General features: G+C 52.8%; 3 protein-coding genes and 1 long non-coding RNA gene across 4 annotated transcripts in view; 1 reads left to right on the forward strand and 3 right to left on the reverse strand.

The window, feature by feature from the left end:
- Positions 1 to 17144, forward strand: part of LOC146753972 (uncharacterized) — a 147664-nt gene that overhangs the window by 57228 nt on the left and 73292 nt on the right. The window lies entirely within an intron of this gene.
- LOC146753974 (uncharacterized) lies at positions 3829 to 7118 on the reverse strand. Its single transcript, XM_085528628.1, has 2 exons — positions 6143 to 7118; positions 3829 to 5735 (listed from the first exon to the last, which is right to left on the reverse strand). The coding sequence occupies exon 2, from the start codon at positions 5516 to 5518 to the stop codon at positions 4034 to 4036; it is 1485 nt and encodes a 494-aa protein (XP_085384754.1). The 5' UTR covers positions 5519 to 5735; positions 6143 to 7118; the 3' UTR covers positions 3829 to 4033.
- On the reverse strand, positions 9687 to 14993 carry LOC146753975 (uncharacterized). The gene is made up of 2 exons (XM_085530741.1): positions 11992 to 14993; positions 9687 to 11584 (listed from the first exon to the last, which is right to left on the reverse strand). The coding sequence occupies exon 2, from the start codon at positions 11365 to 11367 to the stop codon at positions 9883 to 9885; it is 1485 nt and encodes a 494-aa protein (XP_085386867.1). The 5' UTR covers positions 11368 to 11584; positions 11992 to 14993; the 3' UTR covers positions 9687 to 9882.
- LOC146753976 (uncharacterized) lies at positions 15530 to 17144 on the reverse strand (the record flags this gene model as incomplete). The annotated part of the gene is made up of 1 exon (XM_085529264.1): positions 15530 to 17144. A coding segment is annotated over one exon (1419 nt), but the record flags the coding sequence as incomplete, so codon positions are not given.

Consider the following 17144-nt stretch of genomic DNA (forward strand, 5'->3'; position numbering starts at 1 on the left):
TAATTCAGCCCAGGATATGCTTGGCCTTCCAGGCTGCCTAAGAGATAAGTGGGAGTGACCAGAAGCTGCATCAGCAGTGCAAGAACCCTATTCTTTCCATATGCACGGTGTGGCCAGTGCAAGGGAGCTCTTTGGTGGCTGCCTGTGCTGGGAGGATAACGGACACTATTCAGCAGCCTTGGTTATCCCTGCTTCATGCTGCTTTCCCCATCCCCATCCACACAGATCAGGCTGGGATGACTCCTGGATCACAGGCCAAGGTGACCAAAGGACTTGCCCTGCATCACCTCAATGTGCCAGCCTGCAGAAGGAGCTGACGGCCTGTTCCTGGTGCACGGCCACAGGGGAGGAGAAGCTCCAGCCAACTTGCCGGGGCTTATCCTTGTCATGAATTAGACCAAATCCGCTTCCAAAGCATAAATAATTTATTTAATTTGAGTAAGCTATCAAGCAGTACCACAGCGCTGGCCGGCCCGGGGAGCCAACAGCCCCCCACCATCTGGCCACTTGCTTTTATAGTCATTTCTTCCGAGTGGCCGGGCTCTCGTGCTTCTGCGACTGCGCCGTCTCTGTTACCAGGCTTTACTCTTTCTTGTTGCTGGGGGCTGTTGTTTCCCGCCGCCCCTTTCCCTGCGGCCAGGTGGCTCCGCTCCCAGTCCGGAGTCCGTCCAATCCGGGGCGGGGGGGGCGAAGCGGCGTAAACAGGAGCGGCGAGCTGGCAATGTGCATGGAGAGCTTCCCAAAAGTCTTCTGACCGAACGGCAGCTTTGGGATGACGGCAAGCGCTTTGCTGACGCACTGGCTCCTGGATTTGATGTCAGTCACACAAAAGCCTGCACAGTCTGTCTGACAGCTGGCATTCTTTAGCTTCCGGGTGTTGCCAGGGCCAGGAAGCGCTATGGTACTGCAGATGTCCAGTGCAGCTTTGGACCTCAGCTGAAGTGCAGCAGTGACATGACAGGCTGTCCCGCTCCACCAGCTCCTCCAGATCCTTCGAGGCTGCCTGCAAGAAGTCAGGGCCCATCACAGGCCTGCGCCCCGGCAGCTCCGACAGCACCTGCTGGTGATGGGTACCAGGGCGTGCTCTATGCACTGCATCTGGGTGTCCCTGTCCGGCCCCACCTGGCACAGGAACACCAGGATCACGCTCCTCAGCCGGTTGACCTTCCACCAGCGCAGCTCCCCGTTGCAACGTATCTGCTGCTCAAATGCTCTTGCTCCTTGTCTGCTGCGTGTCTTGGAGGCAAAGCAATCTCTGCAGCAGACAAGGAGCAAAGCAATCTCCGCAGCAGACAAGTTTGCACACAGGCAAAGCAATCTGGGGGCAGCACTGCTTCTGGGGATGCTCCTGTGGGACGTGAAAAACAATAAGAAAACCTTCTACAGGTACATTGGCCAGAAGAGACAAGCCAAAACGGGCGTACCTACTTTGGTAAATTTAAAAGGAGAACTGGCTTCAACAGATGAAGAGAAAGCTGAGGTGCTGAATGAGTTCTTCACCTCGGTCTTCACCGGTGGCCAGGATTCTAGTCTTGTTCACGTCCCTAAGCCCTGCATCCCCAAACCTCTATGTGAGGACCAAGGAGGTAAATCCCTCCCCACTGTAAGGGAGGAGCAACTCCTAGAGTGCCTCCTTAGACTGAATGAGTACAAGTCTATGGGGCCAGATGGCGTGCATCCCAGGGTCCTGAAGGAGCTGGCTGAGGTGGTTGCCGAGCTGCTCTCCATCATATTTGAGAAGTCATGACTGTCAGGTGAGGTCCCGGACAATTGGAGGAAGGGTCACGTCACTCCCATATACAAGAAGGGGAGCAGGGAGGACCCGGGAAACTACAGGCCGGTGAGTCTCACCTCTGTGCCTGGGAAGATTTTGGAACAGATCCTCCTGGACAACGTGCTCGATCACATAAAGAATGAGCATGTGATCCGAGATAGCCAGCACGGCTTCACCAGGGGAAGGTCATGCTTAACTAATCTTGTGGCCTTCTATGATGGAGTGACAGCGTTGGTGGACGAAGGGAAGGCGACTGATGTCATTTACCTGGACCTGAGCAAGGCCTTTGACATGGTCCCCCACCACATCCTTATCTCCAAATTGGAGGAAAATGGGTTTGATGGGTAGACAACTCAATGGATAAGCAATTGGTTGAAAAACCGCAGACAGAGGTTGGTGGTCAATGGCTCTAAGACTAGGTGGAGGCCGGTAACGAGCGGTGTCACTCAAGGGTCTGTCTTGGGACCGGTGCTCTTTAACCTGTCTTAAAGACCGGTGTCTTTATTAATGACATTGATGAGGGAATTGAGTGCACCCTCAGCAAGTTTGCTAACAACACCAAGCTGAGTGGTGCGGTCGATACGGTAGAAGGAAGGGATGCCATCCAGAGGGACCTCGACAGGCTGGAAAGCTGGGCTCGGGTGAACCCAATGAGGTTCAACACAGCAAAGTGCAAGGTTTTGCACTTGGGCCGGAAGAACCCCAGGCACCTGTACAGGCTGGGAGGAGTGGACACAGAAAGCAGCTAGGCAGAGAAGGACCTGGGGGTCCTGATGGACGGAAGACTCAATATGAGCCAGCAGTGCGCTCTGGCAGTCCGGAAAGAAAATGGAATCCTGGGCTCCATCAGGGGAGGGGTGGTCAGCAGGGATAGGGAGGTGATTGTCCCTCTCTACTCGGCTCTTGTGAGCCCCCATCCGGAGTACTGTGTCCAGGTGTGGAGCCCACAGTACAAAAAAAGACATGGAGATTTTGGAATGGGTCCAGAGGAGGGCCGCGAAGATGATCAGGGGGCTGGAGCACCTCCCCTATGAGGACAGGCTGAGGGAGTTGGGTTTGTTCAGCCTGGAGAAGAGAAGGTTGCGGGGTGACCTCATTGCAGCCTTTCAATACCTGAAGAGAACTTACTCCCGGGAGGGGAGTAAACGCTTCTAAAGGGCTGACAATAGCAGGACACGGGGAAATGGTTTTAAGTTAAAAGAGGGAAGATTTAGGTTGGATGTTAGGGGGAAGTTCTTCACTAGGAGAGTGGTTAGGCCCTGGAACAGGCTGCCCAGGGAGGTTGTGGATGCCCCGTCCTTGGAGGTGTTCAAGACCAGGTTGGATGGGCCCCTGGGCAACCTGATCTAGTAAATGTGTATGTTTGGTGGACCTGCTAGGCAGGGGGGCTGGAACTACATGATCCTAGAGGTCCCTTCCAACCCGGGTCATTCTGTGATTCTGTGATTCTGTTATCCCAGCTTCATGCTGCTTTCCCCATCCCCATCCCCACAGACTAGGCTGGGATGACTCCTGGATCACAGGCCAAGGTGACCAAAGGACTAACCATGCAGCACGTCAATGTGCCAGCCTGCAGAAGGAGCTGACGGCCTGTTCCTGGTGCTGTGGGAGCCTGCAGTCCCATGCGGTGTCAGGACTTGGTGCTGTGCCTCCAGATGGGTCAACAAAGCCCCAAGCTGCACCCAGGGCACGGCCACAGGGGAGGAGAAGCTCCAGCCAACTTGCCGGGGCTTCTCCTTGTCATGAATTAGACCAGTCCAGGGTGGGGGGGTGGGGGGGGAAGCAGCATAAACAGGAGCGGCGCAAGCAGGAGCCGCAGGGGCGCTTACAAAACCCGGCAGCCCGCTCGACCCCGCTCCCGCACAGCGCCCCTCAGCAACATCCACCTTCCCAAACATTCACAAACTTTCTACAACCAACACAACGAACGAACATTTACAAACTTTTTACAATCCTCATCTGCACGTCCTCCTGTGCAACAGCACAGCTTCCATCCTGAGCCCATCTCCCCCCTCAATCCCCAGGAGGGCCCCCGTAGAGAAAGCTCTTAGGCACTTACTTTAGAAAAATAGAAAAATTTATTTATAGATAAAAAAATACATATTTAGAAATAGATAAAGAGACACACTTATTTATCTAGAAAAGAAAAAAAAAACGTCTTTTTTGCAGAAGGTGCATTGTCCTCCTTCGACTTGTCGCTAAGGTGAATGAGCTTAGAAGCAATGTCCTGTGGCTTTTCATTCGTCACGCACGCCTTCCCTAAAACCAAGGTACTATTTGCTCGGGCCACAGTGCAGGGCAGTATCGGAACACTAGTCTGGCAGTTGGAAAGCCAGGGCCTTTCACTTCGGCGTTCCGCTTGCTTTTGCCTCTGCTAGGGGACTTCTTCGACTGGGCCCGCTGCTTTTGTCCTTTGGGGCCTACCTCAGCCCAAGATGCCACGGATGTTGCAGACACATACGAGCTGGTAGATTCTTCCTCCTGGGACACTGCAGGCTTCGATGGACTGCCTGAGATAAGGAGGTTCTCACAGCGCTTCAACTTCAGGGAGCGGATGTGCAGCTCCAGGGTCTCGCGCTTCTCATTCAGGAATCGAGACCGACGGATGGGGAAGTATCTGTTAACCAGCTGGGATTTTGATGCCATGGTGCCAGCTGGGCGGGTGCGGGACATCCAACGCTGCCGCCACATGGACTTCCGCACTAACTCAGGTAAGCAGCGAAGCTTTATCTCCAGGCATTTTCTGGCCACGTGCATGGAAAGCTTCCCAAAGGTCTTCGGACCGAGCTGCAGCTTTGAGATGACAGCATGCGCTTTGCTGACGCACTGGCTCCTGGATTTGATGTCAGTCACGCAAAAGCCTGCACAGTCTGTCTGACAGCTGGCATCCTTTATCTTTGATGTGTTGTCTGAGCCAGGAAGCGCTACGGTAGCTGTGGGATGCTCTTGCTCCTTGTCTGCTGCGTGGCTCGGAGGCAAAGCAATCTCTGCCGACTCCTGGGGGCAGCACTGCTTCTGGGGATGCTGCTGTGCCTGAGCCTGGCCCTGGCTGTGAGTCTGAGCCTTCTGCTGGATGGTCTTCCTGGCTTGACCCACGTCCCAGGGCAGCAGAATATAGGGGGCGCATGGCATCAGTATGGGGAAATCTCCAGGGCTGGGTACACCACGGTCACTCTTCTGTTTCTTCTTGAGAACGCTGCCTGCAGTGCATTTGCCCTTGGCCTGGGTCTGCCCTGGCTTGATGGGCTTGGGCAGGACATGGCTGCATTGTCTTTCCCGTGCCAGCTGATGGGAGATCAAGAGCAATTTGGGCAGGGCGGCCATGCGCACTTCCAGGCTTTTCCGGGCCATATGGACCGTGAGGGCTCTGTAGGTATCAGCGCACCACAGGCATCCAGTGGGGCAGACTGGCAACAGCTTTGCCTGTGCTCTGCTGGCTACTTTCAAGGAGTCGATGTTGCCTTTTCCAGTGCAGCTTTGGATCTCAGCTGAAGTGCAGCAGTGACATGGCAGGCTGTTCCGCTCCACCAGCTCCTCCAGATCCTTCCAGGCTGCCTGCAGGAAGTCAGGGCCCAGCACAGGCCTGAGCTCAGGCAGCTCCGACAGCAGCAGCTGCTGGAGCTCCTGGTCAGCCTTACTGCAGCGGCTCCATGGCTTGCAGTGTTTCTTGGCACCTGTAAAACAGGGAAGGTCACTGAGCCACAGGGCAACAGGAGCTCCAGAGATGCTCTGAGCCAGGCACATCCTTTTTAAATTAAACTATTAAAATTTAGAAGGAACATTGGTGCTGATACATGTGAACGATGAACAGGGCTTAGCTGCTCCCAGAGGCTCAGCCCAGCCTGGAGATGGATGCTCCTGGGCAGGCCTGGGGCATGGGCTGGCCCTCACAGGACCTACCTGGCTTCAGTGCTGCTGCTCGCTGCCACCATTTCCTCAACCGCAAGCGTCGTCTGCCGGCCTGCGGACACACGGACATGGCTCCTGAGTCATGCTCCTGGGTGGTCTCGAAAAACTGCTCCCGACTCCCCCAGCCCCAAATCCCCCAGATGCAAGTCATCCCCACCCTCAAAATATCCCCTACCTGCAGGTTTCGGGCTACAGTGAGCACGATAACTCCGGCCACAAGAAACATGAGGCCGTAGAGAAGGGCAAGGGTTATAAGGACAACGAGAGAGCTGCTGTCAACCATCGCTAAACGCTGGTCACGACCGCAATGGCAGAGGCGGGTCACCTCTCTGAACTCACAGCTTGAGCACGATGACACCACAATGCTGCCCACCCGCCCTCGGAATTGTGACACGCTGCGGGGCGGAGCCTGAGCATGGGTTCTCTGCCTCCTCGTGCCCACCCCATGCCTGCACTCACCTCGTGCTGGCTGCCATCCTGTTACCAGGACTGCTCTCGGCTTGGGGAAGTATCAGCTGTGGAAGCACAACACACAGAAGTTGTGAAGCATGACCAGAAAAGAAACTGCCTGTAGCCAGTTAATGAGAGAAAGCTTGTGTGCTCGAACACCACATGCTCACTGTATGCTAAGCAATCAGTGGTAGAAGGGCTTTACAGCTTTATTGCTGCAACCAATCAGAGGAATTATGGTTATGAGAATTACTCTTTTTCCAATAAAGTGTCTCTGCTATTCAATCCTGGAGTGGCTGAGTCCGTTTCTCCCAGTAAACAGTGACACCAATGTGATATCGGGACCAGCACAGCGACGCAGAGAGAGACCTCAGCAGGAGCGGGTCAGCTGGACTGACCTGGGATAAAGAAATCGCTGGTCATTGGAGTGGTGAACACAACCGAGGGCAGGATGGGGTAGAGCACATTTGCTGAAGAACAGGCAATTAGCGGACCCCTCCTGCATATCCTCACTAAGAGAGAGGTTAAGCATTGTGCTGCAAGGGTCTGCTGGCTGATGGCATCGTTCAAAGCCAATGGATTGTTTGCTACAGCTGGCAATACTGTAGCCAGAATATACTACAACAATATAACAACGGGCTGCAGATGCAATTTGGAAAGCTATAGGACAAGGAGGCTGGGATGCATCTCCTTGGGACTCATAGACTTGTGGATGTTCAGATTCCTCAGGTGCTCATGAACCTGATCTTTGCTTACAGTGAGGATGTAGATTCCGAAACCCCCTCCTACCAAACCCAAAGTTTGAGGGCTGTGTGGTGAGCAGTTATCAGAGAAGAGCGAGGCAAAAAAAGTTGCTGAGTTCCTCATCCTTCTCCTCGTCTGTTGTACAGGCCTGCGTGTGTCACTGACAAGGGGGTTACGCCCTCCTGGATTTTCTTTTTCTGGTTGAGGTACATGTAGAAGAGTTACGTGTTCTTTATGGCATCCCTTGTGATGCCATATGTCAATTCAAGCAGGGTTTTGGCTTTCCTGAGCCTATCAACAGGCTCTGACTGATCAGGTGGCCTATAGTAGACACCGCTCACAAGGCTCCCTTTCCTGCCTTGGTCTCTTAACTGTCACCCATATGACTTCTTTAGGGACAGCTCTTCACATTCTGTTCTTTCCTGTGTAGGTAGCAATGCCCACTCCTTCCTTCCTCACCTGTGCCTTCTGAACAGCTTGTAGCCACCAATAGGCACACTCCTAACTTGCGGAATAAAACTCTATAATCCAGAGATGGGTTATAAAGCAGGTATGTTTATTCCAGCGCCGGGTGCAAGGGGGATAGCTCCACCAAACTTGCACCCCGAACTGTAAAATCGTGACACAGATATAGGTACATCTAATACAGAGTCAATGATTTCTTGGAATTCTAATACATAGTCAATAGTTCTTGGAATTCTGATACATATTCAATAGTTCTTTAGCATGCAGACCCCCTCTTGTTCTTATCTGGGGGATGCAACTCCTCTTCTGGTATTTACAGTATCTATTCTCCTCCTTGCCTGATGTCGTCCAGTGAGGTCTCACTCCTTATCTGCATCCTCCCTGCTCTCCCAGGCCCCCCGTTTCTTTTACTTGTTACCTTTAAGTTTCCTTTACTTATTTCTATAATCTACCTTTAAGTTTCCCTTCCTTGTTTCTGTAAACTACCTTTAACTATCCCCCTCCTAGCCCCCCTTTCTTCCGAATTCCAGTAGAGCATCTGTTTCCTGCTTCACTGTTCACTCCAGTCAAGATAATCATCCCACCAGGTTCTGGTGACAGCAACTATATTGTGGTTTTACAGGAGCACAGTAGCTTCCAGCTCCTCCAGTTTGTTTCCCAAGCTGTGTGCACTGGTGTAGAAGCTCTTCAGCTGGGTAGCTGGTCTTCTCACTTCCTTAAAGGATAACTCCTTAATTCCTTTTAGGTATTTCCCTTGATTTTCCCCATTGGCTTCTCCTGTTGCCCCAGCACAGAATCACGGAATCACAGAATCACCAGGACTGGAAAAGACCCATGGGATCGCCCAGTCCAACCATCCACCCATCACCAACAGTTCTCACTAAACCACGTCCCTCAGTACAACTTCTCCCAGGTCTAATTCCTGAAAACTCAGCATGACAGGAGATAAGATCCAGAGGTACTGTGTTTATTCTGGGGTTTAAGGAGACCTGTAAAAAAACAGTAAGTAAAGAGCAGTGGAGGAAACGGTGCTTTGGAAAGGTGATTTCATGTAGGAGATGTTGGGGAGGGTGCAGAGGTCATCAGATCACTGTGATTTGCCTCCGGAACAGCATCTCTGCTTCCTGCAGGGGAAAACGTGCAAATTTGTCACTGAGACAGGTGCCAAGCACATACCCAGCACACAGCGCTGCTCAAGCACTTTGGTTTTGCAGAGGCTGCTCTTCGTAGATGTCGCGGAGTTCTCTCTAGAGCTCACTCCGTGACAGCGGGAACAAACCCGGGCAGGGAAGGAACAAAAGTACCTCCCCTCTCTAACTGCACGGTGCGGTGGCCAGGCCTGGCCCGGCTACGTGCGCTCGGAGGGAGGGGAAGGGAAGGGAGATTGCCATTGGATCTAGGAAGGAAAAATGAAAAAAAAAAAAAGAACGTTCTGAGAACGAGCGGCAGTTTAATGAACCCAATGACACTAAACAACGACGAGAGAGTTTCAACAAAGAGAAAAAAACTAAGTCCCAATCTCACCGGCGGGCTGTGGGAGGCTGAAAGGTACCTCCCATCCGGTGCTGTCCCCTCCCCCCATGCCCATTTAAGGCACCGAAAAGAAAAGCAAAGAGTGGAGGGAAGGGGGTCTGGACCATGCTCTCAGCCCAGGATTTCAATTCTGGGATGCTCCTGTGTGGAGCAGGGTGTCAGTCCCTTCCAGTGCAGGATATTCTGTGATTCTTTAATTCTTAACAGTAACATTATCATGAAGTCGTTCTTTTCACCTTGCATTAGTTCCTGGTTTGTGGAAGTTTCTTCAAGCTACCCAATAGTTATGACACGGTGAATCAGTTCGCCTCTGCTGGTGTCCTGGTTTCAGCTGACGGCCTGTTCCTGGTGCTGTGGGAGCCTGCAGTCCCCTTGCAGTGTCAGGACTTGGTGCTGTGCCTCCAGATGGGTCACAGAGCCCCAAGCTGCACCCAGGGCACGGCCACAGGGGAGGAGAAGCTCCAGCCAACTTGCCGGGGCTTCTCCTTGTCATGAATTAGACCAGTCCGGGGCGGGGGGGAGGGGGGGAAGCGGCGTAAACAGGAGCGGCGCAAGCAGGAGCCGCAGGGGCGCTTACAAAACCCGGCAGCCCGCTCGACCCCGCTCCCGCACAGCGCCCCTCAGCAACATCCACCTTCCCAAACATTCACAAACTTTCTACAACCAACACAACGAACGAACATTTACAAACTTTTTACAATCCTCATCTGCACGTCCTCCTGTGCAACAGCACAGCTTCCATCCTGAGCCCATCTCCCCCCTCAATCCCCAGGAGGGCCCCCGTAGAGAAAGCTCTTAGGCACTTACTTTAGAAAAATAGAAAAATTTATTTATAGATAAAAAAATACATATTTAGAAATAGATAAAGAGACACACTTATTTATCTAGAAAAGAAAAAAAAAACGTCTTTTTTGCAGAAGGTGCATTGTCCTCCTTCGACTTGTCGCTAAGGTGAATGAGCTTAGAAGCAATGTCCTGTGGCTTTTCATTCGTCACGCACGCCTTCCCTAAAACCAAGGTACTATTTGCTCGGGCCACAGTGCAGGGCAGTATCGGAACACTAGTCTGGCAGTTGGAAAGCCAGGGCCTTTCACTTCGGCGTTCCGCTTGCTTTTGCCTCTGCTAGGGGACTTCTTCGACTGGGCCCGCTGCTTTTGTCCTTTGGGGCCTACCTCAGCCCAAGATGCCACGGATGTTGCAGACACATACGAGCTGGTAGATTCTTCCTCCTGGGACACTGCAGGCTTCGATGGACTGCCTGAGATAAGGAGGTTCTCACAGCGCTTCAACTTCAGGGAGCGGATGTGCAGCTCCAGGGTCTCGCGCTTCTCATTCAGGAATCGAGACCGACAGATGGGGAAGTATCCGTTAACCAGCTGGGATTTTGATGCCATGGTGCCAGCTGGGCGGGTGCGGGACATCCAACGCTGCCGCCACATGGACTTCCGCACTAACTCAGGTAAGCAGCGAAGCTTTATCTCCAGGCATTTTCTGGCCACGTGCATGGAGAGCTTCCCAAAGGTCTTCGGACCGAGCTGCAGCTTTGAGATGACAGCATGCGCTTTGCTGACGCACTGGCTCCTGGATTTGATGTCAGTCACGCAAAAGCCTGCACAGTCTGTCTGACAGCTGGCATCCTTTATCTTTGATGTGTTGTCTGAGCCAGGAAGCGCTACGGTAGCTGTGGGATGCTCTTGCTCCTTGTCTGCTGCGTGGCTCGGAGGCAAAGCAATCTCTGCCGACTCCTGGGGGCAGCACTGCTTCTGGGGATGCTGCTGTGCCTGAGCCTGGCCCTGGCTGTGAGTCTGAGCCTTCTGCTGGATGGTCTTCCTGGCTTGACCCACGTCCCAGGGCAGCAGAATATAGGGGGCGCATGGCATCAGTATGGGGAAATCTCCTGGGCTGGGTACACCACGGTCACTCTTCTGTTTCTTCTTGAGAACGCTGCCTGCAGTGCATTTGCCCTTGGCCTGGGTCTGCCCTGGCTTGATGGGCTTGGGCAGGACATGGCTGCATTGTCTTTCCCGTGCCAGCTGATGGGAGATCAAGAGCAATTTGGGCAGGGCGGCCATGCGCACTTCCAGGCTTTTCCGGGCCATATGGACCGTGAGGGCTCTGTAGGTATCAGCGCACCACAGGCATCCAGTGGGGCAGACTGGCAACAGCTTTGCCTGTGCTCTGCTGGCTACTTTCAAGGAGTCGATGTTGCCTTTTCCAGTGCAGCTTTGGATCTCAGCTGAAGTGCAGCAGTGACATGGCAGGCTGTTCCGCTCCACCAGCTCCTCCAGATCCTTCCAGGCTGCCTGCAGGAAGTCAGGGCCCAGCACAGGCCTGAGCTCAGGCAGCTCCGACAGCAGCAGCTGCTGGAGCTCCTGGTCAGCCTTACTGCAGCGGCTCCATGGCTTGCAGTGTTTCTTGGCACCTGTAAAACAGGGAAGGTCACTGAGCCACAGGGCAACAGGAGCTCCAGAGATGCTCTGAGCCAGGCACATCCTTTTTAAATTAAACTATTAAAATTTAGAAGGAACATTGGTGCTGATACATGTGAACGATGAACAGGGCTTAGCTGCTCCCAGAGGCTCAGCCCAGCCTGGAGATGGATGCTCCTGGGCAGGCCTGGGGCATGGGCTGGCCCTCACAGGACCTACCTGGCTTCAGTGCTGCTGCTCGCTGCCACCATTTCCTCAACCGCAAGCGTCGTCTGCCGGCCTGCGGACACACGGACATGGCTCCTGAGTCATGCTCCTGGGTGGTCTCGAAAAACTGCTCCCGACTCCCCCAGCCCCAAATCCCCCAGATGCAAGTCATCCCCACCCTCAAAATATCCCCTACCTGCAGGTTTCGGGCTACAGTGAGCACGATAACTCCGGCCACAAGAAACATGAGGCCGTAGAGAAGGGCAAGGGTTATAAGGACAACGAGAGAGCTGCTGTCAACCATCGCTAAACGCTGGTCACGACCGCAATGGCAGAGGCGGGTCACCTCTCTGAACTCACAGCTTGAGCACGATGACACCACAATGCTGCCCACCCGCCCTCGGAATTGTGACACGCTGCGGGGCGGAGCCTGAGCATGGGTTCTCTGCCTCCTCGTGCCCACCCCATGCCTGCACTCACCTCGTGCTGGCTGCCATCCTGTTACCAGGACTGCTCTCGGCTTGGGGAAGTATCAGCTGTGGAAGCACAACACACAGAAGTTGTGAAGCATGACCAGAAAAGAAACTGCCTGTAGCCAGTTAATGAGAGAAAGCTTGTGTGCTCGAACACCACATGCTCACTGTATGCTAAGCAATCAGTGGTAGAAGGGCTTTACAGCTTTATTGCTGCAACCAATCAGAGGAATTATGGTTATGAGAATTACTCTTTTTCCAATAAAGTGTCTCTGCTATTCAATCCTGGAGTGGCTGAGTCCGTTTCTCCCAGTAAACAGTGACACCAATGTGATATCGGGACCAGCACAGCGACGCAGAGAGAGACCTCAGCAGGAGCGGGTCAGCTGGACTGACCTGGGATAAAGAAATCGCTGGTCATTGGAGTGGTGAACACAACCGAGGGCAGGATGGGGTAGAGCACATTTGCTGAAGAACAGGCAATTAGCGGACCCCTCCTGCATATCCTCACTAAGAGAGAGGTTAAGCATTGTGCTGCAAGGGTCTGCTGGCTGATGGCATCGTTCAAAGCCAATGGATTGTTTGCTACAGCTGGCAATACTGTAGCCAGAATATACTACAACAATATAACAACGGGCTGCAGATGCAATTTGGAAAGCTATAGGACAAGGAGGCTGGGATGCATCTCCTTGGGACTCATAGACTTGTGGATGTTCAGATTCCTCAGGTGCTCATGAACCTGATCTTTGCTTACAGTGAGGATGTAGATTCCGAAACCCCCTCCTACCAAACCCAAAGTTTGAGGGCTGTGTGGTGAGCAGTTATCAGAGAAGAGCGAGGCAAAAAAAGTTGCTGAGTTCCTCATCCTTCTCCTCGTCTGTTGTACAGGCCTGCGTGTGTCACTGACAAGGGGGTTACGCCCTCCTGGATTTTCTTTTTCTGGTTGAGGTACATGTAGAAGAGTTACGTGTTCTTTATGGCATCCCTTGTGAAGTTCAATTCAAGCAGGGTTTTGGCTTTCCTGAGCCTATCAACAGGCTCTGACTGATCAGGTGGCCTATAGTAGACACCGCTCACAAGGCTCCCTTTCCTGCCTTGGTCTCTTAACTGTCACCCATATGACTTCTTTAGGGACAGCTCTTCACATTCTGTTCTTTCCTGTGTAGGTAGCAATGCCCACTCCTTCCTTCCTCACCTGTGCCTTCTGAACAGCTTGTAGCCACCAATAGGCACACTCCTAACTTGCGGAATAAAACTCTATAATCCAGAGATGGGTTATAAAGCAGGTATGTTTATTCCAGCGCCGGGTGCAAGGGGGATAGCTCCACCAAACTTGCACCCCGAACTGTAAAATCGTGACACAGATATAGGTACATCTAATACAGAGTCAATGATTTCTTGGAATTCTAATACATAGTCAATAGTTCTTGGAATTCTGATACATATTCAATAGTTCTTTAGCATGCAGACCCCCTCTTGTTCTTATCTGGGGGATGCAACTCCTCTTCTGGTATTTACAGTATCTATTCTCCTCCTTGCCTGATGTCGTCCAGTGAGGTCTCACTCCTTATCTGCATCCTCCCTGCTCTCCCAGGCCCCCCGTTTCTTTTACTTGTTACCTTTAAGTTTCCTTTACTTATTTCTATAATCTACCTTTAAGTTTCCCTTCCTTGTTTCTGTAAACTACCTTTAACTATCCCCCTCCTAGCCCCCCTTTCTTCCGAATTCCAGTAGAGCATCTGTTTCCTGCTTCACTGTTCACTCCAGTCAAGATAATCATCCCACCAGGTTTTGGTGACAGCAACTATATTGTGGTTTTACAGGAGCACAGTAGCTTCCAGCTCCTCCAGTTTGTTTCCCAAGCTGTGTGCACTGGTGTAGAAGCTCTTCAGCTGGGTAGCTGGTCTTCTCACTTCCTTAAAGGATAACTCCTTAATTCCTTTTAGGTATTTCCCTTGATTTTCCCCATTGGCTTCTCCTGTTGCCCCAGCACAGAATCACGGAATCACAGAATCACCAGGACTGGAAAAGACCCATGGGATCGCCCAGTCCAACCATCCACCCATCACCAACAGTTCTCACTAAACCACGTCCCTCAGTACAACTTCTCCCAGGTCTAATTCCTGAAAACTCAGCATGACAGGAGATAAGATCCAGAGGTACTGTGTTTATTCTGGGGTTTAAGGAGACCTGTAAAAAAACAGTAAGTAAAGAGCAGTGGAGGAAACGGTGCTTTGGAAAGGTGATTTCATGTAGGAGATGTTGGGGAGGGTGCAGAGGTCATCAGATCACTGTGATTTGCCTCCGGAACAGCATCTCTGCTTCCTGCAGGGGAAAACGTGCAAATTTGTCACTGAGACAGGTGCCAAGCACATACCCAGCACACAGCGCTGCTCAAGCACTTTGGTTTTGCAGAGGCTGCTCTTCGTAGATGTCGCGGAGTTCTCTCTAGAGCTCACTCCGTGACAGCGGGAACAAACCCGGGCAGGGAAGGAACAAAAGTACCTCCCCTCTCTAACTGCACGGTGCGGTGGCCAGGCCTGGCCCGGCTACGTGCGCTCGGAGGGAGGGGAAGGGAAGGGAGATTGCCATTGGATCTAGGAAGGAAAAATGAAAAAAAAAAAAAGAACGTTCTGAGAACGAGCGGCAGTTTAATGAACCCAATGACACTAAACAACGACGAGAGAGTTTCAACAAAGAGAAAAAAACTAAGTCCCAATCTCACCGGCGGGCTGTGGGAGGCTGAAAGGTACCTCCCATCCGGTGCTGTCCCCTCCCCCCATGCCCATTTAAGGCACCGAAAAGAAAAGCAAAGAGTGGAGGGAAGGGGGTCTGGACCATGCTCTCAGCCCAGGATTTCAATTCTGGGATGCTCCTGTGTGGAGCAGGGTGTCAGTCCCTTCCAGTGCAGGATATTCTGTGATTCTTTAATTCTTAACAGTAACATTATCATGAAGTCGTTCTTTTCACCTTGCATTAGTTCCTGGTTTGTGGAAGTTTCTTCAAGCTACCCAATAGTTATGACACGGTGAATCAGTTCGCCTCTGCTGGTGTCCTGGTTTCAGCTGACGGCCTGTTCCTGGTGCTGTGGGAGCCTGCAGTCCCCTTGCAGTGTCAGGACTTGGTGCTGTGCCTCCAGATGGGTCACAGAGCCCCAAGCTGCACCCAGGGCACGGCCACAGGGGAGGAGAAGCTCCAGCCAACTTGCCGGGGCTTCTCCTTGTCATGAATTAGACCAGTCCGGGGCGGGGGGGAGGGGGGGAAGCGGCGTAAACAGGAGCGGCGCAAGCAGGAGCCGCAGGGGCGCTTACAAAACCCGGCAGCCCGCTCGACCCCGCTCCCGCACAGCGCCCCTCAGCAACATCCACCTTCCCAAACATTCACAAACTTTCTACAACCAACACAACGAACGAACATTTACAAACTTTTTACAATCCTCATCTGCACGTCCTCCTGTGCAACAGCACAGCTTCCATCCTGAGCCCATCTCCCCCCTCAATCCCCAGGAGGGCCCCCGTAGAGAAAGCTCTTAGGCACTTACTTTAGAAAAATAGAAAAATTTATTTATAGATAAAAAAATACATATTTAGAAATAGATAAAGAGACACACTTATTTATCTAGAAAAGAAAAAAAAAACGTCTTTTTTGCAGAAGGTGCATTGTCCTCCTTCGACTTGTCGCTAAGGTGAATGAGCTTAGAAGCAATGTCCTGTGGCTTTTCATTCGTCACGCACGCCTTCCCTAAAACCAAGGTACTATTTGCTCGGGCCACAGTGCAGGGCAGTATCGGAACACTAGTCTGGCAGTTGGAAAGCCAGGGCCTTTCACTTCGGCGTTCCGCTTGCTTTTGCCTCTGCTAGGGGACTTCTTCGACTGGGCCCGCTGCTTTTGTCCTTTGGGGCCTACCTCAGCCCAAGATGCCACGGATGTTGCAGACACATACGAGCTGGTAGATTCTTCCTCCTGGGACACTGCAGGCTTCGATGGACTGCCTGAGATAAGGAGGTTCTCACAGCGCTTCAACTTCAGGGAGCGGATGTGCAGCTCCAGGGTCTCGCGCTTCTCATTCAGGAATCGAGACCGACAGATGGGGAAGTATCCGTTAACCAGCTGGGATTTTGATGCCATGGTGCCAGCTGGGCGGGTGCGGGACATCCAACGCTGCCGCCACATGGACTTCCGCACTAACTCAGGTAAGCAGCGAAGCTTTATCTCCAGGCATTTTCTGGCCACGTGCATGGAGAGCTTCCCAAAGGTCTTCGGACCGAGCTGCAGCTTTGAGATGACAGCATGCGCTTTGCTGACGCACTGGCTCCTGGATTTGATGTCAGTCACGCAAAAGCCTGCACAGTCTGTCTGACAGCTGGCATCCTTTATCTTTGATGTGTTGTCTGAGCCAGGAAGCGCTACGGTAGCTGTGGGATGCTCTTGCTCCTTGTCTGCTGCGTGGCTCGGAGGCAAAGCAATCTCTGCCGACTCCTGGGGGCAGCACTGCTTCTGGGGATGCTGCTGTGCCTGAGCCTGGCCCTGGCTGTGAGTCTGAGCCTTCTGCTGGATGGTCTTCCTGGCTTGACCCACGTCCCAGGGCAGCAGAATATAGGGGGCGCATGGCATCAGTATGGGGAAATCTCCAGGGCTGGGTACACCACGGTCACTCTTCTGTTTCTTCTTGAGAACGCTGCCTGCAGTGCATTTGCCCTTGGCCTGGGTCTGCCCTGGCTTGATGGGCTTGGGCAGGACATGGCTGCATTGTCTTTCCCGTGCCAGCTGATGGGAGATCAAGAGCAATTTGGGCAGGGCGGCCATGCGCACTTCCAGGCTTTTCCGGGCCATATGGACCGTGAGGGCTCTGTAGGTATCAGCGCACCACAGGCATCCAGTGGGGCAGACTGGCAACAGCTTTGCCTGTGCTCTGCTGGCTACTTTCAAGGAGTCGATGTTGCCTTTTCCAGTGCAGCTTTGGATCTCAGCTGAAGTGCAGCAGTGACATGGCAGGCTGTTCCGCTCCACCAGCTCCTCCAGATCCTTCCAGGCTGCCTGCAGGAAGTCAGGGCCCAGCACAGGCCTGAGCTCAGGCAGCTCCGACAGCAGCAGCTGCTGGAGCTCCTGGTCAGCCTTACTGCAGCGGCTCCATGGCTTGCAGTGTTTCTTGGCACCTGT

The sequence above is a fragment of the Coturnix japonica genome, chromosome Z (genome assembly GCF_054131305.1).
Source record: "Coturnix japonica strain WE chromosome Z, WE-NBRP24, whole genome shotgun sequence".
Taxonomy (NCBI): Eukaryota; Metazoa; Chordata; class Aves; order Galliformes; family Phasianidae; genus Coturnix; species Coturnix japonica.

What these genes read in the sequence shown, in the direction of transcription:
- LOC146753974 (XM_085528628.1), bottom strand. Translation starts at nt 5,518, where the DNA reads ATGTGCCTGGCTCAGAGCATCTCTGGAGCTCCTGTTGCCCTGTGGCTC.
- LOC146753975 (XM_085530741.1), bottom strand. Translation starts at nt 11,367, where the DNA reads ATGTGCCTGGCTCAGAGCATCTCTGGAGCTCCTGTTGCCCTGTGGCTC.